We start from the raw sequence: 24,098 nt of genomic DNA on the forward strand, positions 1-24,098 counted from the left end.
TAAATAAACTTAAAAATTTTTTTAATTAAAAAAATGTTTTAAACCTGTCCAATTTGTTCATTTTATATGCTCAATGTAAAAAACTGATGCTTTAAATTTCAAAAGGTTATTAATTAGCTGACATCCTTTTTTAAAGATTCCTGCTCATGGGGGTGCCTGGGTGGCTCCGTCGGTTAAGCGGCCGACTTCGGCTCAGGTCACGATCTCACGGTCCGTGAGTTCAAGCCCCATGTCGGGCTCTGTGCTGACAGCTCAGAGCCTGGATCCTGCTTTGGATTCTGTGTCTCCCTCTCTCTCTGCCCCTCCCCTGCTCTTGCTCAGTCTCATTCTCTCTCTCTTTCTCAAAAATAAATAAAAACATTAAAAAAAAAATTTAAAAGATTCCTGCTCTAACTTTACCGGTATTTGCCTGCAAACACCAAGATTCTCAGATATAAATATGTTGGAAAACAAAATATTCAAAGGAAAATGTTGTTTTTGTTTTCTTTAGATGTTCTTTTACTATAGTAAATGTTAGCATCAAGCATCAAGAAATATCTCTTGTTACTAACACGAAATTAGTTTCCTAATTTCTTAAGAACCAGTTTCCTAAAGTCAAGTGATCAATTATGGGAAAGAAATTCTATAATAAAGTGCTTACTGCTCAGTTTGTGCTGATGGTTTAAATCTGGGAAAGAAAAAAAACGGAAAAAGAATTTTTTTAATGCTTGGATGTCACCAGCATCGTTTCATTAGTACTGTTATTCAGCATGTCAAATAGTATCCTGGCATTTCTAAGCACTTTACAGAAATCTCTGAAATCAGGCTCTGGAAAACCTGAAGGTAGTTTTGATATTCGTCCAACAAATCAAGTTTTAAATGAAAAACTTGTCCTGATTAAGCAAAATAAAACTGTATATAGGCAATACCAAGTGAATTTTCCTCATTTTCATTCTTAAAATTCCAGAATCCAGCACAGTACAAAAATAGATGTAGTGCTCTCACCTTTGGAAACAACAAAAAATGTATGTCACAGAGTTCCTATTCAGAAATAATTTTCCAGTAATTCAGTTTTCTAACCACACTCAGTAAAATTTAGAATATTCTCCTCTATTACATTCTAATTTTAGTGTTTCATCCACTGAAATCATCTTCCTAAGTCACTTGATTATGCATCATACAATGATTAAAATAGGATAGATCTCGGGACGCCTGGGTGGCTCAGTCGGTTAAGCGTCCGACTTCGGCTCAGGTCATGGTCTCACGGTTCGTGGGTTTGAGCCCCGCATCGGGCTCTGTGCTGACAGCTCAGAGCCTGGAGCCTGTTTCAGATTCTGTGTCTCCCTCTCTCTCTGCCCCTCCCCCACTTACGCTCTGTCTCTCTCTGCCTCAAAAATAAACATTAAAAAATTTTTTTTAATAAATAAATAAATAATAGGATAGATCTGGTTCCAGAGTTCTTTTTATCTCCCACTTTCTGCTACCATGTCAGAGAACCACATAATTTTATATCTAGAAAGAAATCTTTGAAATTTTTTAATTCAACATTCTCATTCAAATGCAAAAACTAAGGCATCCAACTTTCCCCTCAGATGATAAATCAACTTGAATATATAAAGCTTGGTGCCAGAACTTTCAAATTTTATTTAAGGAATAATCCTCACCTTGCATTATTTTTAAAAACTCTAAGACTGCTGACATTGATCCAGCTCAGTTGGACAATAATGCATCTTACTAAACCAGAATTTCTGAATTGGTCAATTACCGATGGCTTCTAACTCTCAACAAAACACAGTTATGTTATACTTCTGAGAGACACACAAAAATTCAACCGTGTTCCATCTCCGCTCTGCTCTATGGAAATGTTAGTAAGTATCCAGAAAAAGGGGGGGGGGGTTGTCATACTGCAAATCCATCCGGATTCTACCCCGTACCACCAATGAAGCCGCTTCCTGGCAGGAAGTGTGCCTCCAACAAGGAGTCCCATCATCTCAACGTTGAAGGAGACGATACTGAGAGTTTGCTTACTAACCAGAAATGTCTCACCTTCTGATCTTATTACCATCGGATGCAGAAAAGTGGTGTCCACAGCTGGTAACACTCTAAAGATGAATTTCCCACTCTTCCCAAAATGAAACTATGCTAGGATTTTAACGTGAGTACTGAAAAAGTATGTTCTGAACGTCTACATAATTTACCTTCTAGTCGCCAACAAAGGATAAGTGAGCGGGGAGAAAGAAAGCGTGCATCAGCCACCGCTGACAAGTCCTCCGCCAACATGCAAGAGTGCGCAGGAAAACCACGGTCACAGCACACGACAACGGGAAGGCGAAGCACAGGCTGCTGCCACATGTTGCAAGAACACACGGTGTTCTTCCAAAGCAAAATTCAATGTATCTCAGGCACTTTGTATTCAATTTAAAAAAAAAACAAAACTTTGAAAATGTTTCTAGGCAAAAATTTAATAAACCTTAAGAAGGGTCCTCTGTCAAAAGTAAAATGCCAGGGGAGGCCATAACTTTATCACCAGGTTCCTCGCCTTCCACTTCAGACGAGTTTCACTGACATCCACGGGGATTCCAAGAACAGACAAATGCTCGCCGGCAGTTAAATTTAAGTGAGGAAGGCTGGTCACCTATAGCTAATCAATCATCCAACCATTCACTCATCGAACATTTACTGGCTAGTAGCTAGTAGGCACTGGGTGTCAAAAAGACCCTTTTTGACGAACAGGCGGCTGAAGGAGTAAAGGGACTGGGGAATAAACCTTGGGCGAAGCGAGGAGGAATGTGACATTTGGCACTTCACCACCTCTGCCTCTCCTCATCCTCAAACTCCTGACCAATCGCAATAACAATTGCCAGAACGCCGAGATCGAGGTAGTGCTCCTGTTCGTGGTTCTATCCCAGAGGACGCTCTACCGAAGGATAAGAAGGCCCATCTCTACTCCCTCTGCAGGGAATAAGCACAGATGCACAGGTGGGGAAAGGCTGCCAAGCTGTAGATTAACTGTTGACCCTAAGAAGCTGATTGATACCATCAAGAGTGAATAAGTAAGCCAGTGCCTGCGTTTCTCTCCCAGCAAAAGAACTGCCGAAGTTCAGGTTATTGAACAAAAAACAAAAACAAAAACAAAAATAAAAACAAAAACAAAAAAAAACGGGCAATACTACAAAATGAATGAAATGCAAGTTAACAGAAAGCAATAAAGAGAATTTTATCAGAATTCCAACCCACTGTCAAGGCTCTTTTGTGAACAAAAGCAAAAGTGTAGAGTAGCAGTTTTCAAGGTGTGGTACAAAGATCCGAGGGTCCTGAGACCCTTTCAGAGGTCGTCTGTTTTCCAAATACATATCTGCAGAGCTGTATAATGGCAGATTTTCCTCATATATTTCAACCAAAATAACATATCACAACAGACTGAATATAGAAATAGGCAGGAAAATCCGCTTATTATAAGCCAAACAATGAGATAAGAAAAAATGTGAAACAAGACCACTCTTCACACTAAATTTTGTTTTAAAAAATATTAGTAAGTTTTATAAAAGCATTCAGGCCAATATGTAACAGGTTTATAATTGGTATTTTTAAGTGAACTAAGAAATGTTTTCATTTCCTAGTCTGAATTTCTAATACAGCAAATATCATTACACGTAACCCACATAAACAAAAGCTCTTTGGCATCCTCAGTAAGTTTTAACAGTGTAAAGAGGTTCCCGAGATGAAGAAAGTTTGAAAACCACTTGTCTAGAGCTTAGGTAGAAGAGAATAATACTACCACCCAGTGGTATGAACCAGATAGCACAACACATACACAAACTGGGGCCTTCAGAAATGTAAGATCACCTTTGCAATGGAAATTTACTCTTTAAGCCACTTTCCAAAAGACATAACAAGGTTCGCTCTATAGACGGACCGTGCCCTGACTTTGAAAAATTTTTTTAATTTTACAGATCTATCCAAATGTTCATGCAATCCTTACATCAACCATGCAACTTATCTACACCTTGAAAACACCAGGCTAATCTTGAAAAATGTAACTAAAGACAAGTAAAATTAATTAAATCAAAAATATGATTGACAGTCAGGGGTACTGTAACAGCACTGTGTGAGAACAGATGGGGAGCTACACTTGTGAGCACAGCATGATGTATAGTTTTGTCCAATCATTAGGTCATACATCTGAAACTGATGTAATATTGTGCGTCAGCTACACTCAGATAAAAAAGAAGGAATGAAAATATGATTCTGTAGCAAAGAAATGTGTTCCCGATGCTTTCCAGTAACCGTGACATTGCCGGGGACGTAAGTGCAAGATGACAAGACTATGGAAATATGAGGATGCACAGCTACTGCTGTAGAAATACATCAAGTACCATGAATATACGGCTATTAAATAAACCACCTATAATGAATGAAAATCTAATTCCATTTAAAATAATAAATTTTTCCGTCAGGTATACATTTAGTGCCCAAATAGGTACATATTACTTATCGAACATGACAGATTTAAACTCTATTTTGATTCATACTTTTTTGCCTGAGAAACATGGAATTTTCTTGATAAAGCTTTTTCTAAGTACCCATGATAAGAAAAAAAAAATCAGCCCTTACCCCAGTCCTGTTCATACAAGGCTTGGGAAAGGCACCATGATTCACTTATTGGCATGTGTGGATGCACAAAAATAAGATGTTTTGTGAGACTTAAGACTCCAAGAAAACTGTGTTACATAAATTATCAGCAACTAACAAAGCACTTAAATACACATGTGATTTTCGTTTATTATATAAATATGAATAAATCTTACATATTATTGAACTACATGAACTCTATTAAGAGGGTCCTTCGAATGTCAAATAAATATATTCCACTGAATATCTGACATTAGGCCTATACCACACAAATGAATAAAAAACTTATTTCCTGCACAAACACAACATGGCAATAAAAAAGCAAAGAATGTTATGAGTTCATCTAAGTGTTTAAATGTAGCCAATCATATAAAACACATGACTTAGGCAAAGACAGGGTAAATGAAAGGGAAACAAGGTTTACAAAAGATATTCTGGAAAGCACTCTGGAAACTTTCCTAATCCAAACAGAATATTTTATTCATTTTACGTAACTATAGGCAAGAACATTTTAAGGGGGAGGGGGAGGGGGGCAGTTAACACTGTGGTGTGGATTTTTTGTAGGGGCTATATTTAAAAAAATAAAGGTAACTTACAAAAAAGACTAGAAGTCTATGGGTAAGAATTTACCCTGAGAAAAAATTCAAAGATGGAATAAGCTGTATCACAGAGTTGTTACAGTGTTATTCATAACAGCAAAAATATAAAATAACTTAGATGTTGATCAAGAGAGAAATGGTTAAGTAAATGACGTACATGCATTCTGACACAGCCATTAAAATATGTTAGTATTTTAGCAACATGTAAGAGTACTCCTAATATAATGCTAAATGGAAAAAAGGGAGCATATAAAATTATATGTATAATATGATTACAATAATATAAAAATAAGGATTGGAGAAAAGACTAAATGGAAGCGTATTGAAACAACAGCGACGTGCTTACATTTTCTCTATTTCCCAATGTTTTTGTAACACACTGTATTAACAACTAGCCAGCTACCTCCCCCCCACCCCGCCCACACTTAAAACATACACATGCACACATACAGAACAGCCAAAACCTAGTGTGAACTTAAGCAGCAGTAACATTCTGCACTGGTGTTGCGCTGAATTGATAATATTCTAGACAATTAGTGATAATACCTAGCATCTAAAATACGGCATTATGCAACTAAAGCTCAACCACCAGACTTCTCTAAGTTGAAAACCTGGTTACTTGAAGATACAGCCATCTGTTCTTAAGTTACAGCTAGAAAGGAACACTATCAACAATTGTAGCAAAACGCTTCTAACAAATAGATTTGGCTTTGGTTTTCTTTATCCACTAAAATAAATAATTTTAACAAAACAAGAGTGCTATAGTACCATACGTCAAAAACCATGCCCAGCTTCCTCTCCCCTAGGGAGGACAGTAAGTAATACAGGTTGATACAGCATATACCGCAAAGGAGACAGATCACCACATACACACAGTTTCAGCCTTTTAGGATAGAACTGTTCTTTTTAAAATCAAAGCCATGCCGATTTCCTTGTCCTCTAACATATGGGAGGCATCACAGCTCATTTAGAAAAACTATTAGAACTAGTGCAATAGATTGTTTTCCAAGAAAAGTAGTGGGAAATGCACTTGACCTGGTTTTTAACTCCAAAATACGTGAGCCAAAAAAATAAACTATTGTCTACTGATGGCCACATGCCAAGAATTACTAAATAGAGTTAAATTTTTTACGGTTAAAAATGCATTAGGAGAGTTTATATTCTCTTATAATTGTTTTATGTAGACAAATTTACTTCTAAAAATCTTTAACAGCTACAAGCTTTAACGATGTTAATTAATGCTGTTAATGCTTCTTTCCCATGGCCAGCTTTTATGTGTTTAGCCTTTGAATTTTAAATTCAAGAAAGAGAAAGACAAATATTTCACGGAGAAGAGACTTCTCCAAGTGCCAGATAATGTTCACAGACCATATGGAACCTCTACTTCCTTTACAAACACCTTTTCCTACTCTCAGCACTAAACTGGAATTCTTCTGTCAACTGGCATAGGCATTTTCTATTTGAACTAAACACTGTTTTACATTTCAACAGTTCTGTTCAGACTCAAGATCAGTGCAAAACCAGCTTTCATTATAGATTGAAAAGGCAGTATCTCCAATGCAAAATGAGTCTGTTACAACTTTCTGTCACGGTCCAATAATTGGGACTACAAATATAATTTCTAAAATATCTATAAAAACACTTACAACAAAGTGATCCAAAGACTTTCCAAAGTTAATGTCTCTATTAAATAACTTTAAATCATAATTCCCTCTTTAAGTACTTACTAAGTTTTGATATTTTTACAGTAACAGAAAAAGTTTCTCAACCTATAAGCTATGAAATATTTACACAAAATACAGTTTTATGAAAATGCCATTTAAAGACAAAATACAACCATGTTCTGAAGAAGCAAGAAAAGGAAGGCTATGCTAACTGATGAACTGACTGGAATAGGAGCCTGTGAAATGTTAGCCCTACATGTGAATTAACTACATATTTTGTCTACCTTTCTGTCACTCACCTCTTTCAACTCGATACTGGGTCATGGGTTTCTACCTCCTCCCAAGATACACTCCAATTTAAAAAAAAAATTAACCCCCTAAACAGTATTATTTTCTCTTGACTGGTTACATTACAACAAAAGCAGTCCTGAAAATGGTAAGGCTTGCTATGAGAAACTGAGACCATACATTAGGTTTTTTATTCACCGAAAGCAAACCTGTTTAACAATGTCTCACAACCCTCAAACTGCTTCCGGTAATTTTTCAGAGATTATATTCTGACAGTTGCTGTCAATTAATGCTCTCGGAAGGGATATTTTCTTGGGTTTACTGGGAACAAATTCATTAACTATATTCCCCAGATACTTACCAATAAAACACTTCAAAGAGATATTTATGAGCACATCTGGTGTCAACCAAATAGCTCTCTCATCCAATTCATTTCCCTCCTTAAATTTTATAATCTGGTTTCTAAAATCATTTTTGAAACTGCATCCTGGGAGTCAAATCCTCACCAAAGTTGAAGACCTTTCTTAAAATCTTCAACCTACCTCTCTCACGCTTCTGCAAACGGTTTTTATATTCCCCCAAAAGCACAACTATCCACAATTCCTGTGACTTCTTGTGTAACTTTTTCCCCTCTCGCTTATTTCTCTGCCAGACTCTAGATTTCTACGGTTCAGAGCACAGACTCTGGACTCAAAATGAGTGGATTCAAAACCTACTACACACTCACTCTCTCGTGCCTGAATGTAGGCAAACTACTTAACTTCCACGATCGTGGGTTTTCCTATTTGTAATAATAGTACCTATTTCAAAGAAACTGAGGGGATTGAATGCATGTACACACCCGAGAAAATACAAGCAAAGCATTTACAAGAGCCTTGCCTAAGAAAAACTAAATGTTGGCCAACAGTCGTAGTAGCAGCCGCGGCTGTGCTAACACACAGCAACCCCACTGCTCGTACCGCAGCAAAACTCAACCCTTCGGAGAGATCAGCCGCTCTCTCCCACAGACTTCACCACGGGCTTCAACCTTAGGCTACGGACTCCTGAAAAATGCCCTAGTGTCTTTTTCCAAATTCCTGTAAGTCACTTTCATTTGGAAAGCTCATGGCTGAGAAAATTCAAAGTATCCAAGCAAACCCCTCCTTTTACTCTATTCCTCAAATTCCCCGGTTAGATTTCCTATTCTGACTTCTCACTTTTCATTCAGTCTCCCCAGCTTCAAACCTTGGAGTCATCTTAGATTTCTGCTGTTTTTCTGCCCCTGAAAGTTGATCACACACCAAATTTGGCAGGTTCTACTCTTCCTCTCTTTTCCAGACCCATCCCAGCCAAGGTGGCCCAAGTTCTCAGTCCTTCACGCCCAGATTTCTGCCTTTGCTTTTTTAAGTCTGACTTCCCACTTCATTTCTTTTCAGTATAAAACACTAGCTTCCATCACAGTATGCTTTCCTACGACTGGTTTCTTGTTGCCTTGTACACCAAAGTCTAAGCTGAGCTACGCACCTTTCAACATGTTAACAGTCCGTTCTTTCACAATCCAACTTCGTTTCCCACTCGAGCAAGAACTGTGTGCCGCCGATTCACACACCCACTCGACTCACCGTGCCTGCCGCTGACCTTGTAGTAACTGAAATGTGTGCTGCCCCCACCTCTCCGCCTAGGCCCCTTCTATTCATTCCTGGAGGCCCAACTCAACACTCACAGACTCACGAACCCGAAGTGCTCGTTCACTCTGCTCTCTCCTCTCTTTCTTCATGTTACTCAGTATCGCACCTTGTGGAATACTATGCTGGTCTCTACACTTTCACGGCCTCCATTTGTTGTGACAAAACTAACTCTGCTATGTGTAAAGGCTTATCTTAGACTTTTTTCTATACTCTATCTTAATTAAGCTCTTTGTTTACCCTAGAGCATCTGTAGGGCAGCAATTGTTTACTGTGTACTGCTGTGCCTACTTGGGGAGTTCCAAAATTGTCAACCTGAAGTTTGATACTCCGAGGCAGTAGTCAGCAAACGTTTCTATAAAAGGGCCAAACGAGAACCATTTTAGGCTTGGCGGGCCACGCGTGGTGTCTGTCACATATTCTTCTTTTTTCTAACTGTAGAAAAATGTAAAAAGCATTCTAAGCTTGAGAGTCCTACAAATGGGCCATCCGTGGGCTGGATTCCACCCACAGGCTGCAGTCCACCAGCCCCTCCCTCCTCTAAGGAACAGTTCGGTATCTTATACAGAATCTCTGTATCAATATCAAAAGTTAACTAGTTTCTCTCAATGTTGTTTGGTCGATCACTTTACGTGACTTTTGAGTTCTAACGTAAAACAAATAACCCCTGAGTTCTTACCAGCTCTTTCGGACTTTTCTTTCTGTTCCCGTAACTCCTCCCCCTGGGTAGTCATCTGTTTGATGCGACTACGAAGTTGAGCAATTTCTTCTTCTTTCATTTCCAGGGTTTCGTGCATCTGACGTTTCGTCTCTGCTATTACCATTCCCTAAACAGAAGTGCAGACACTGAAGTGTTTGCATAACAAAGCTGCGTCATCAATAGCACATATCAAACTCCCTTAAAAGGCAGAAAACCTAGTATTTCGTACTAAGTAGAGCATAAGAATTATTTTAGTATTTCACAAACTGAAGTGTGTGCTCTGTGCTCATACTACACTATATACTATAACAACTCTGGTTACCTGGCAGATCAGGGGATTTGTTAATATGAAAAATTATTTTAATAGTAAGTTCAAACTTTTGAGTGTTAAAAACACGTTTTAGTTAAAAGATTTATAATCTTCCTATAAGTGTTTGCTCCAATGTTCCCTATCTCAGTAACTAGTTTATAATGAACACAATGCAGCCTTTTGTACCTGGCTCAGGGCTACCATGAACTACGGTTATCGATCTGTGCTGGAACATGGGGAGAGCCTCAGAGGCCACTGAAGGCGGAAGGTTACTGCTGCCACAGTGATGGGCCAAGACTGTGGTAGTCTGCCTGCTTTTTCTCTTTCCTCTTGTGCCAGTCTCTGGTGCCACCCCAACTCCTCCAATTTGCTAACTGCTACTGTCCTCCCACTCTCTGGATAATCGACACATGAAATGAAGGTCACTAAGGGGAAAAGGGATATTGTGTATTATTATACATTATATATTATACACTGAATCAGTCATTTGCGACTAACAAAAAACAGGGTGGTTCAACTTGTCTCCTGAAAAATAAGATCTGGGGACAGCTATTTCATGATCTTAAGATTATGACTTTACTTGTGGGGTCTGTCAAACCTCGGTTTACGCTGTGACTCTTCCAGATGGCTGATATTAATGGACAGATACAAACCAAGTGAATGGGGATTATACAAAATTTCAAAACAAGATCGTCAACCTTCAGTTTCTTCAAAAACCAAATCACAATGGAGAAAAAGAGACACAGGGTGGGAGGGATGGGCAATGGAACCTACTGATTAAAAGAAGTCTTAAGAGTCACATGTCAACCAACTGCAATGAAAGAAACTTACGTAGATCTTGACTCACAGAGAAGGGGGCAAAAGTATGAGACAAAAGGCAAAATCTGAAACTAGATAGGTGGTGGTATTAAGGAATTATTACATTTTTAGATGGTGAACATGAAAATGTAGTTATATTTTTATAGAAATAAAAAGAGTCTTTTGTTTTAAAAATACATGAAAATACTTAGGGAAGAAATTATGAGACTTCTTGGATTTGCTCTACAACAAAGTAAATTCTGGGCTGAGGATAATAAGGGCTAGACATGTGCAGGCAAAACAAGATGAGCCCAGAGATGTCAACTGTTGAAGCTGGGTGGTGGGTTCGCTTTTTTTAAGGTGGGCCTTCATGAAGTGGATAGAGTTGGATCTAGCAAAATGACATCGGAGAATGAAAAGATTGCTAACACGTTTCAAAAGTAAACAGCTCTGACATGTTCTTAATTGCCTGGTCACCTTAAATACTATAGCTATAATGTAGCATATTAAAAGAAAACGGTGGACAACAGTGAACCAACTGGGAGCTGCTTTAGAAAAAGAAACCAAGAACTTGGGGCTGAAAGACCTGGGTGGAAAGGATTCACCCATGAATTTTCAGTTGTCTTTGCTGCCATGGCCACAGCTGCTACTCCCTCTGTAAACTGCCAATCTCACCTGTACATCCTAAAATCTGTTGGCACAAACTTCCGTTTATACTAATACACACACTACCACTTCTTTACTTAAGGCAATTTATCTGAGAGATTAATCTGTTTCCGTTATATTTGAAGACAATACTTAACATCATTCACTTTTAGTAATGTCTTACCTATAAAAAAAATTCAACGTTTCTCTGAAAAGTACTTAGGTACTGTAACTAGATTTATTTTGCAATAGTTACGCTAATCTATAAATCAAAACGCTTACTGGAATCAAAAAATGACAGAGAATCGGCTTCACGTGATATACAACTAATGCTGACAGTTATTTAAATTTCAAAATTACAACAAAAAGATGTTTCAGGGAAGCAGCTGTAATAACTTTGGAAAGCATATGCCTGAATGCTTCTACCTGCTTCCAAAGTGAATTCTGGGGCCCCCTGAAAACTTTTAGTATCATAAGGTTTATTGGTTTACCTTATCTTGTTCAAGCTGTTCAATTAAGTTCTTTGCATCACGCAACTGAGTGATAAGTTTAGTCTTCTCAGCCATATGAAGCTCCTAAAAAAATTTTAAAAATTCATTTCCATCTCTAAGAAAGCTTCTCCTCACATGAGAACTCTACACATTTTATCTAATTTGGATACTTCTCAGTCCAGGAAGAGCAACAGCGCACAGGACGTCTGAAAAGGACGGTCAATGCTACAAATCCCAGGGCAACCGGGAGTCCTCTCCATACTGTGCACGGAAGAAGGGAAGGGCTTCGCAGGAGAGGGCGACGCAGGCCACGCTGGGGCCGGTGGATCTAGCTTTACAGGGTTACATTAAGCCAAACTCATTTGAGCTTTTACCTTCATCTTTTCTAGTTCTTGAAGCCTCTCATCTAGCTGTTCTTGCAGAGCTTCCTTCTCACTGGTCAGCAGCGCGCATTGTTCCTTATGCGACTGAATTGTTGCCTTACAACGCTGCAGGAGATTCTCTTGCCGCTTAACTCTCTGCTGAAGTACTTGCAGTGTTTTAGCAGAAGCTCCATCTACGGCGATCAATAAAGCAGCACGGGCAGGGGCAGTCAGTAAGGAACAGAAGGGCTCTCTGGGAACAGTTCCTCTGTTAGTACACAGGGGTGCACTCTCACCCTACGCTCTGCTGTCCTGAGCCGGACGGAGAAGAGAGGCCTACCCTTCCCAGCCTCTGCTCAGTCACTATTTGTATGGCCTGTATCTGAAGACGCAGGGCAGTGCATTCACCTGACCTATGGTACAACCCCACCCCAAAGGGCACAAAACACCCAGGAGTTAACTTACCAGAGTCCACCCTCCTTGAAAGACAGTTGGATGACCATCTTTTGTTATTCAAAAGTGCCCTCTGTGTCCTGGCTCCCGTCCCAAAAGGATTAATAAGAAATTTTTCTAATGTATTCTCATCTGTTCCTGAGAGGAGTTCTGGTAAGTACAGCTTTCTACATTCTCCATACGTTTATGAGTAAAGTTTTCATACTCATAGGGGAATTTCAGGACCCTTTATAGGCTGGTTGCTCACACAGATGGCTGTTCAGCACCTAACTCTGGCCCTGCCTGGACTAACGATTTGTCATAAGCATCTTTGAGAGAAAGACCTACTAAATAAAAAGTGGGGATTTTGCTGACTATGTACCTTAAAGCCTCAAAGAGTATGGAGGGCAACAATTGGACTGTGAGACAAAATTTACTATTCTTTCTTTTCTTTTTTTAATGTTTATTTATTTTTGAGAGAGAGAGAGAAAGACACAGAATGAGCGGGGAAGGGGCAGAGAGAAGAGGAGACACGGGCAGGCCCCAGGCTCTGAGCTGTCAGCACAGAGCCTGACACGGGGCTCAAACTCAAGGACTGTGAGATCATGACCTGAGCTGAAGTTGGACGCTTAACTGCCTGAGCCACCCGGTGCCCCTATTCCTTCTTTTCTAATTAGAAAGCAAATACAGATATCTTTGAATGCAGAAATATTTAAGCAGTGTTACTTAAAAAATGAAGTAGCCAGTGCCAAGAACAAATTCACTTATCTTAAACAGGATGGATCTGTTTATACGAAATCTAGCTACCACTATCAATAAAACAGTGTAACATCATGAATTTTAGTGTATGTGCTGCTGAAGTGAGCGCTAGAGTGAATTTTAATTACAACGAAAACGTGGTGCTACTCACAGGCTTTCAAGTCTTAAAACAATGACTTAGCTCCGTTCTCCTGAATAACCACAACAAACAAAGAACCAAAGTAACAAACACTCGTGCATCTTTCTGGAAATCGTAGGAGGACACTTTTCTACCTCAGCCCACATCATGCCCCGGAAACTCTCAACATCCTCCTCTAGCTTCTAAACTAACTTTTTGACGAGATGAAGCTTACCTACTGGCTCTATATCACTATCTGTGTTCTCTTTAGTGGCACCTTCAACCTGTGGTTCCATCTGAGGACACGGTTTCGGTAAATCAACATTCATGGGGCCATTTCGTAACCGCTGTTTCAGCAGAGAAACCTAAAAAAGAAATGTGCATTAGAAAATAAGATGATAAACTACGGCGGTTTCTTTAAAAGAGAGAGGCGACAGAGTAAAGGATATTCCTTTTCACTATGATGGGGGGGGGTGGGGAATCAAAATAAAATGTTTACTCTTAAATGCCGTTGATTTTTTTAATTGCTATTTTCAATGATATCATAGCCAAACGACACAATAAATTTAAAAATTATACTGAAAAAAAAAAAAAAAACTGAGGAAAACCAAGAGTTCTGAAAATAGGCCAGGGGCGCCTGGGTGGCTCAGTCGGTTAAGCATCCAACTTCAGCTCAGGTCATGAGTTCGAGACCCACATGGGGTCAGTGCTGCCTGTGCAGAGCCCACTTTGGATTCTGTGTCTCCCTCTCTCTGTGCCCTCCCTCGCTCATGCTCACTCACTCACTCTCTCTCAAAAATTTAAAAAAAAAAAAAAACAAAAAAAAAAAACCAGGCCATTTTGGGGCACCTGGTGGCTGAGCTCAGGTCATGATCTCATGGTCCTGGGATCGACCCCATGTCAGGCTCTGTGCCATGGAGCCTGCTTGGGATTCTCTCCCCCATTGCCCCTCTCTGGCTCACGCATGTGCCCGCCTGCCCCCCCCCCCACACACACACACTCTCTCTCTCTCAAAAAAAAAAAAAAAAAAAAAAAGGCCATTTTGTAACATCTAGAGCCTCAAAACTCCCTTCAGTTTTCTCTATCCAGACACCACACACTTTTTCTTGTAATCTTTTACCTGAGTCTGGAGAACACTGATGTGCTGATCCTTTTCCTCTAAAGATGCATCAAACTCCTCTTGCAGACGTTTTTTCGCTTGTTGATCCATCTGCAGCTCCTAGAACACAAAGAGCTTTAAAGTAGTTTTCAGTAAAAAACAAAAAAATACAAACTTGAGGTTTTCAAAGCTCAAAAACATAATCAATCCAGATTTGCGTTTCTCTGAAGGTAAGGTATCAGCAACAATAATTAGAGAAGAATCAGCGCATAAAACGTTAGCATTTCTCCCAGCAGATAATTTTGTTCCTTCAAAACCACGAAGGTCCAAGAAGAAAGTGTATTTGTAGAGCTGGAATGACTGCTCTTTGATGTTAATAGTGTGGAGAAGACAAATAGTTATTTAAGCTAAAAAATCTTTATCCGACTTTAAGACATCTTACTCCTTGTGCTCTCTTGATGCACGTGACCTAAAACTACATGGTTTTCTACCAAACAGAGAGCCAATACAACCTTCCTCCTCCCAATACCCAGAAGCAAGAGACAGCCAAAGTCAGAAGCTTCCTCATCTGTGAAACGAAAAGGATGAACTAGCCGATCACCAAACTGAAAAATTTCAAGTTCCTGAAATTACTTAAAATGCTCCTTTCTTTGGGTCATTAGGGAGCCTTCCCAACTAAATCCAATGATCTTTACCTCTTTATTATAGCAGTCACCAATAATTCCCTTCTCAGATGAGGCACCTGCTCTCTGGGCTTTAGGCTCCTGTCTACACTCCTCTCTCTTATTTTGCCCCACCCGCTTCACAGATTCTGTTGGCATCTATCCCCCTTCAGTCCTGTGCCTTCGGTGCTTCTGACACTTATTCCGTTAGAATGCTAGAGATTACAGTCTGGAACGTGTGAAATATCCCATCAAAACCCATCTATTTTTCTAGGACTCCTCCTTTTCTAGTTCCCCGAGCTCAAAATGTTCACAGTCACATTTTACCTACCTTTGTCAATCCCTGCGTATGATCAGATTCTTTTACTGCTTTTACAATATCTGAGTGCTCTCGCTTTCCACATCCATAACTATAGTCCAGATCTTTATCATTTCAATGACTAATTTCCTTCAGTAGCCTTCTAGAGAGAATTCTCACCTCAAGTCTTCCTCTGGTTTAATCCATCCCTTGCACACACATTTGCTAGAAAATTTTCCCCAAACAATATTTGCAAGGACCTACCAAGCAACGCCCTCTTTCTGCGATGTTTCAAATTTCCGAGCTCTCAGAACACTGAAGCACTAACTGTTCTCTATTCTCCCCCACACCTACACCGCCCCAAGATCCCACTGGCACTGCTCCTCTCACTAAAACTCCTGGCTTGACTCCTCCCACAGAACGAGTCTCCAAATGCCAGTCTGTGAGTCAGGACAGGTCCACAATGAAGTCTTGACAGATCCGTGGTGAAATAACAGAAAGCCGGTGTAGACAGTTTTTCCTTCATTTAAACAACTGTCCTCTACTCTGGGAATATGTCTTTCCTACTCTTTTTTGTTATTAAAAAAAAAACCTTTCAGGGCACCTGGCTGGCTCAGTTGGAAGAGCAGGCAACAGTCGATCCCAGGGTTGTGACATGGGTATAGAAATTACTTAAAAATTAAAAAAAAAAAAAAAAAAAACCCTTTCACAAAATAATGACAATAAAAGAATCTGGTTCCTTATTCAATGTCCTACTTGAAAAAATAAAAGTTTGCAGCTCCCTGACAATTCTCCTTTCCCCTATATCTGTAAGGAACTAGAAGGTAATTTTTCAGTCCATGAAAGCCAAACAGTCTGGAAAGCACTGCCGTCCATGACTCCGCACAGGCCAATTCTTTATGATCCTTTACTCTCCTTAAAATTCATTTCTTCCAAATAATTTTCTACATCCTACCATACTAGACTCTGTTATATGCCATCTCTAACAGCCAACAAAAATTCCTCAATTTTTTTTGAGAGAGAGCACGTGCACGCACACACACACGCACACACACGCACACACACACGTGCATGGGGGAGGAGAAAAGGGGGAGAGGGAGAAAGAATCGTAAGCAGGCTTCATGGTCAGTGCAGAGTCTGACACAGGGCTCGATCCCATGACCATGAGATCATGACCTGAGCTGAAATCAAGAGTCAGACGTTTAACCAACCTAGCCACCCAGGTGTACCCAAATTCCTCAATATATATGATGATTTTCAGGTTTTTAATATTTTAACCTCTCCGTCTAGACAAGAAATCCTTGGATACAACAGCAGCATCTTTTAACCATACACTCCACTCCCTCCACTTGTCACTTTACCCTATCCTACTAAGTACTCCATAAACAATACAGACTACAGTTAAAAAGGAACTTAAGAACTGTCTACTTATATCCTGACGACAGCCCACAGGCTGGCTAGCCAATTGTCCAATATTTCCTTGATAGGGATCTCACTACCTCTAGAACTGGACCCTAGTATCTGGGGTCATTTCTGACTTTAAAAATTTCTTCTGGAGCACCTGGGTGGCTCAGTTGGTTAAGTGTCTGACTTCGGCTCAGGTCATGATCTCATGGCTGGTGAATTCGAGCCCCACATCAGGCTGTGTCCTGCCAGCTCAGAGTCTCCATCTCTCTCTCTGCCCCTCCCCCATTCATGCTCTGTCTCTCTCGCTCTCTCAAAAATTAAATAAAACATTAAAAAAAATTTCTTTTGGGGGTGCCTGAGTGGCTCGGTCAGTTAAGCATCCGACTTCAGCTCAGGTCATGATCTCACGGTTTGTGAGTTTGAGCCCCGCGTCAGGCTCTGTGCTGACAGCTCAGAGCCTGGAGCCTGCTTCGGATTCTGTGTCTCCCTCTCTCTCTCTGCCCCTCCCCCACTCATGCTCTGTCTCTCTCACTCTCTCAAAAGTAAGTAAACATTAAAAAAATTTTTTTAAATTTATTTTTGATTAAACCTTCAGGGTATATCTAATACTATTTGAACTTTTTAGCCAAATAATAATAAATGGCTCTATAATACTACTAAATATAACAAACTAATTCAATAATGTTCCTATTTTTGGCCATTCAGACTGTTTACAAATTTTGGCAAATCTTGAAATTAACATTTTTATGCATATGATTTGAAAGGTCTTTCTGATTATGCCCTTAGAGAGAAATCCTGATGAGTAGAATGTATCAAATACATTAACTATTTCACTATCTTTTATCTTTGCCCTATGCTACCCATTATGTTCAGATGTGATTTCAAGCTGCAAAAAATGAACACTCCTCCCTAAAGTTAGCTTTGAGAACAGCAATTGCTTATAATAAACTGCATCCAGGTGAGCCTAGAAAAAGTACATGCCATGCACGGACAGAAGGACAGAGAAAGGAGGAAATATCTAGGATAGTGTCTTCATTTACTCCCCATTTACCTGGCCTTCAAAGGGAATCAGAACCCTATCTACTTGGATGAGCTCATGATATTCATAGTTCTATTAACTTTCTCATAATATGATATTCCTATTTAATATCTGTGGATGTTATAAGATTCAAGATCAGGCAAAGAAAATTACATGCTATCTGTTGGAAATGGTTTGGCTTACCTTTTTACTTATCTGATTCATTAACAAATGCCTAATATGCTAGAAATCAGCATAAGAATAAAATATACATACATATATGTATATGTATATACAGGAATGCTGTTTTGTTTTGTCATCCATCCAAAAAATATTAGGAGAGATCTTCATGGATTCTACTCACGTGTATATGCATGAGGAAGAAATAAAATACTAAGCAAGCAATGTTTTCTGAATATCTTTTTTTATTACAGTTATTTGTTAGCTGCTTGTTTATCAAGAGAAACTATGCCATAACCGAGTATTCATGTTCCATAATTGAGGAACACAGATCAGTGACAAAATTCCATGGGACTCAACCCAAAGAAGTTCTTTACATTCCAAAATCCTTTTAGCCCCTGAAAGATACCAGCCTTCCTCATCTCTTCAAAATCTTTCATGGAATCTTAATTTCCACAGAAATCTGCATAGGCCTTCTTTCTTGGTTCAGCCACAGCAAACTTACAGAAAGCTGCAACCCCCCAGGGATACAGTGAATATGCCAACAATAAGAAACCGCAGACGCTTAGCCAGAAGGCCTTGCATCTGAGGTTTCGTCAAAGCACTGGAAGTCATGGCAGTTCTCGATGCTAGCCTCAAACCCGACATCCTTCCTGATAGCCTGAATATCTTCATATAACAAAATAAAGAAAATTATACTCTTGCCTGGTCTGAATCAATAAAGTACTAATGAACCTGCGTGTAACTTCTCTTCAGACTTTAATTCCAAAGAAACGAAATACTTTATGACTTACAGCACTTTGAATGTTTAATTAAATACTAATCATGATTGTATGGATTATACTATTTAGCTGAAGGAAATTTTTTGTTCTTTGTGAACAAAATTTAAAATATCCAGACCCTCACTTATCCATTAAGTATCTACATATAAATTACGGAATAAATCTCTCTTCATGTAACTGGAACCAGAGTTACAGTTCAGAAATAGATCTTAGCTACTAAAAAAATAGTGTAGAACTGTACCAAACAACAATTTATTCTATGGCCCCTAGACCCCTTGTTCCTCCTCTCTTCCCTTGGCCCAGCTGTCCCCTGGCCATTCCATTGATTACAGTCTTGACTAAAGACAGTGTGGTAGGCAGAATATCGCCCGACAGATCCCAAGTCCTAATTCCTGAACCTGGAATATATCAGGAGAAGGTGCAGATGTGAATAAGTCAAGAGCCCCGAAATAGGAGATTACCCTGGATTATCTGGGTGGGCCCAATCTAATCTCATGGGTTCTTAAAATCAGAACCTTTCCCAATTGAGTTCAAAGAGAAGGGGAGAAGTGATTATGGTCGAATGGGCAGAGATGCAACATTGATAGCTTTGAAGATGAAGGAAAAAGGCTTTGCCACGTCCAAGGACCAGAGGACGTGGCAGCCTCAACAGCTGGAAATGGCAAAGAAACAGACTGTCCCCTAGAACCTTCATTAAGGAACAGTCCAACCGACACCTTGATTTCAGCTGGGTAAGACTTGTGTCAAATTTCTGAGATTTGTGTTGTCTTAAGCCACTAAGGTTGTGGTATTTGTTGCAGCAGCAACGAAAAACTAACACAGGTAGGCAGACACTAAAAATAACTAAAACTTGTCAATCTGTGTCTCTGACAAGTATTTCCTAACAGGGTTTTCATTTTCACAAGGGTTAAAAGGAAAAGAATACATATGTAATGGCTTATGACCTAACAGTGTACATATGGAAAAAGATCTTTAAATGGTGGGAAAACTGGAATAGTATATAAAAATTTATTTAACTAATTTCATGAATCATAATTGATGGTGGTAGTATTAGAATTGTTATTCTAAGACGTGTTGTGTTTATAATGCTGGAATAAGGCCAATAAGTGATTCTGGGTCTTTTATCATCAGGTTCTTCCACACATGAACTGTAAGGAAAAGAAAGGGATCCAGGGGGATGTGTAGATTCAAGGAGACTTTTCAAGATATACCAAAACAATTTTTACACAGGCAAGACTATTAGTCTAGAGGTGCACACTTAGGTGATAAAACCTTAGGGGTACCTGGGTGGCTCAATCAGTTAAGCGTTGGACTCTTCATCTGGGCTCAGGTCATGATCTCACGGTTCATGGGTTCGAGCCCTGTCTCAGACTCCATGCTGCCAGTGTGGAGCCTGCTTGGAATTCTCTCTCTCTCTCTCTCTCTCTCTCTCTCTCTCTCAAAATAAAGAAATTAAAAAAAAAAAAAAAAGCTCAAAGAGACACAAGGAAGTACAACACAAGTCAGTAGTTCTTTTTGGAGAAAGGGACGGGACTATGACTTGGTTGGGAAACACACAGGGGCTCTTGGGATGACAAGGAACATTTTATTTCTTGACCGTGGTGGTGGTTATCATGTGTTCACCATACACATATAAGCCATATATTTTTGTGCATGATTTTCCATATTTGTTATACTTTACAGTTAAAATATTTTCACAATCAAAATATTTTTAAAATTTTACCATAAGCGATACAGGAGCGATATAGAACCCTATCCTCTAACCAATACAAGTCAATAATATCTGTTCCTCTCAAGACAGGACAGGAGCAGAAATGAGCAAAGTATGATTCCAAATGATAAATATTTGCCTGGATTCTAATACCTCATTGTAAAAGTTATCCCCCAAAATTATAATGAACATAATTTTTATCTAATTTTACCAAGATTATTGGTTAGGAAAAACAAAAAACAAGCCTGAAATACCTAATAGAGGAGACAGGTTAGCCTTGGAAGTTGCCACTGACTGTTCAAGCTGCCAAATGATATTCTACTGCTAACCATGATATTCTTTTTCTCTTAGGTTTATTTATTCATTTTGAGAGAGAGGGTGTGTGTGTCTGTGTGCACAGGGGAGACACAGAGAGAGAGGGAGGGGGAAAATCCCAGGCAGGCTCCTCACGTCAGCACAGAGCCGGACTCGTTAGAGCAGGGCTTCAACCCATGAACTGTGAGATCACGACCTAAGCCCAAACCAAGAGTTGGATGCTTAACCAACTGAGCCACCTAGGTGCCCCTAAATAAGATACTCTTATGTCATTAATTCCACCTACAGTACATACCTTAGGAAAACGACACAAATAAAAACTGCAAAAACTGATCGCTAATCTTATAAGCTGGGCTGTTTAGTTTTTACTCTAACTACCCAAGTGTAGATGAAACTCTCCCAACAAGTACAAGAGTTCTGATAAATGTAAGAGATTTAATTACTATTCTCAAAGTACTAATCACAACTTACCTCTCTTAACTCTCCAATTCTCCGAAGTGCTTTATCCTGACTCTGACTTAATATACCCTTCAATTTAAAAAGAAAAAAAAAGTTGGTTCAAACAACTGCATGACATACTAATGAAAAGCCAGTAGAAAAAGAGCACAAATCATTGAACTTTATCTTTAACATCCTTTACACTGGGACTATGCAACCACAGTTCTCTACCGCCACTTAGTGGTAGAATTACATACATCTAGAAATGAAAATCCATAGACAATTCAAAGATACACAAGCAAGGTACCCACAGACTGTAGGAATAAGATGAACTTTTGAATATGAATTTATGAAATGTTAATAATACAATGCATTAAAACAGAGCTACCCCTCGTGTCAAAAGACCCCCATGTTCAAGAAAACATTAACAAACTAAAAACTCTATTCGTAATATCCTGATTTCCACATTTGTTATGGACAATGAGAACACTGAATCAGCAATAAATAATTGGTATGATCATTCTGAACTGATTATACTCCAGATCAAAGCCAGAAAACTTAATGTTGTACTTAATGGAGATTATTATTTATAGCAGATTAAATATTTTACAATAATGCACATGGGGAAATTAATTAGTGTCTTTAGATGGGACAAAATGCTAAACTGCTAATACAATAACTTTTACTGTAAAAAATAAGACTATATTTTTGGTGCATGACTTTCTATATCGGTTATATTTTACCATTAAAAGACATTAAAATGTTTATCGTGATACAGCAGAGATAAGAAATGCTATCCCCTAACAAAAATAAGCCTATATTCTCCATCCTTCTCAAGACAGGACAGAAACAGAAATTAATACAGCATGATTCCAAATGATAAATATTCATACATCTTATCACAGCAAACTGATGGCACCGTTTGAAGTGGAATGGATACTTCCCCTTAGCTCTGACCTGTGAATTATCACCTGGGATACCTGGTGGGAAATGTCTAGCCACAGAACAGGGTGACACAGTGGGGCTGAGGTGCGCCACCCAGAAGAGCTTCCTCTCTCCACATACTTAACCAAGAGCTTTACAAGCAGCAGCCTCAGGAAAAAACAGAGAAGATGCTTGTGTTTGGACCTTGATATAATGATAAGGAACAGAGATGTCTGCAGATATTTCAAAAATAGAAGGGAAAGCTTAGAAGGCTGTATGTCTCTACCACTAAAAACCAAGATGTGACTTGCAAATTGAGACACCAGAAAGCATGTTTGAAAGAGGCAAACACGCCTTAAATCCGAACCTCTTACACACCGCAGGGGATCCACAATTCAAAAAAGCCCATCCCGACCAGAGGTAAAAATCTCTGGAATTTCTCATTCACTCCCTTTATTAAAACAACGGGGGGCGCCTGGGTGGCGCAGTCGGTTAAGCGTCCGACTTCAGCCAGGTCACGATCTCGTGGTCCGGGAGTTCGAGCCCCGCGTCGGGCTCTGGGCTGATGGCTCGGAGCCTGGAGCCTGTTTCCGATTCTGTGTCTCCCTCTCTCTCTGCCCCTCCCCCGTTCATGCTCTGTCTCTCTCTGTCCCAAAAATAAATAAACGTTGAGAAAAAAAATTAAAAAAAAAAAAAAAAAAACAACGGGGTGCCTGGGTGGCTCAGCTGGTTAAGCGTGACTCTTGGTTTCAGCTCAGGTCATGATCTCAGGTCAGTTAGTGAGTTCGAACCCTGGAGAGTGATTCTCTCTCCTTCTCTCTGCCCCTCTTGTGCTCTCTTTCTCTTTCAAAATAAATAAATAAACTTAAAAAAAAAAATACTTGGGTCACATGGAGAATTATTAAAAGTGAGGGTCAGAACTATCTTACTGTAAGACTCTAATTTTTAAATAATGTATGAATCAAAATCACAGCCAAGATATCACTTACTTGGAGCTTCTTCTTCTCTCTCTGAAGAGTCTGATAAGCTATAACAAACTAAAATAAAGAAAAAGTCACCAATAATATCAGTCATTCCTAAATAAATGAGTTATTTTATTTTATTTTTGTTTATTTTTTAATAAATGAGTTATTTTAAATACTGCTAACGCATCTCTTTATGAAAGTCAAAAATACACAAATCAGGAGAATCCTTTTATAGATAATTCAATCTAATTAGATGCATATAGCGTACAGTCAAAATTAACAAATGAAATGTATTTCTAAAAAAATAAAATATAACTTGACTGTATAAAGATATTAAATCTGTACTCGATTCCACCTCAGGCACATACATCTTTAAATCTCAGTACCCAATCATGATCAGAGCCAACTTGCCTAAAGACACGAGGCTACTCAAACTGTAGCCACAAACCCGTACCATCAGCAACAGCATCCCCTGGGAGCTTGCTTAGGAGGAGAAATTCTTGGGTCCCACGCCAAAGTAACTGAATGAGGCTGGAGTTGGGGGTGAGGGGAGGGATATGTGTTTGTTTAGCAAGCTCACCGGGCGGTTTTTTTGCTTTGGGCTATTATAGATCATGTAATTCATCTCTAAAAGACTCTGATTATAGGAACTGTGACGAGGGCTGGGTAAAAATCTGAAGAAAGGGACTCGTAACCAATAGATGAAAACTGGTAATTTAGGTTCTGAAGAGATGTTTAACCATTTAACCTAATTAAATAGGATATTTAAACATTCTACACAACCTGATGAAATTATACACTAACAAATCTCTTAAACCTAGAGATTACATAGCCCTATTCATCTGAAAAATAAGCACA

The 24,098-nt window shown here is 39.2% G+C and overlaps 1 protein-coding gene across 12 annotated transcripts in view; it reads right to left on the bottom strand.

The window, feature by feature from the left end:
* Positions 1-24,098, bottom strand: part of GOLGA4 (golgin A4) — a 126,366-nt gene that overhangs the window by 59,425 nt on the left and 42,843 nt on the right. For 11 of the 12 annotated variants that reach the window (XM_045037893.1, XM_023260759.2, XM_023260756.2 and 8 more), the window contains 7 exons: positions 23,265-23,312; positions 21,385-21,441; positions 14,562-14,660; positions 13,677-13,806; positions 12,145-12,326; positions 11,771-11,854; positions 9,506-9,653 (listed from right to left, as the gene is read on the bottom strand). In XM_045037893.1, coding sequence (XP_044893828.1) covers positions 9,506-9,653; positions 11,771-11,854; positions 12,145-12,326; positions 13,677-13,806; positions 14,562-14,660; positions 21,385-21,441; positions 23,265-23,312 — 748 coding nt within the window. The remainder of the gene's footprint in view (positions 1-9,505; positions 9,654-11,770; positions 11,855-12,144; positions 12,327-13,676; positions 13,807-14,561; positions 14,661-21,384; positions 21,442-23,264; positions 23,313-24,098) is intronic. The other variant, XM_023260757.2, reaches the window with a different exon arrangement.

The sequence above is a fragment of the Felis catus genome, chromosome C2 (assembly GCF_018350175.1).
Source record: "Felis catus isolate Fca126 chromosome C2, F.catus_Fca126_mat1.0, whole genome shotgun sequence".
In the NCBI taxonomy this organism is placed as follows: domain Eukaryota; kingdom Metazoa; phylum Chordata; class Mammalia; order Carnivora; family Felidae; genus Felis; species Felis catus.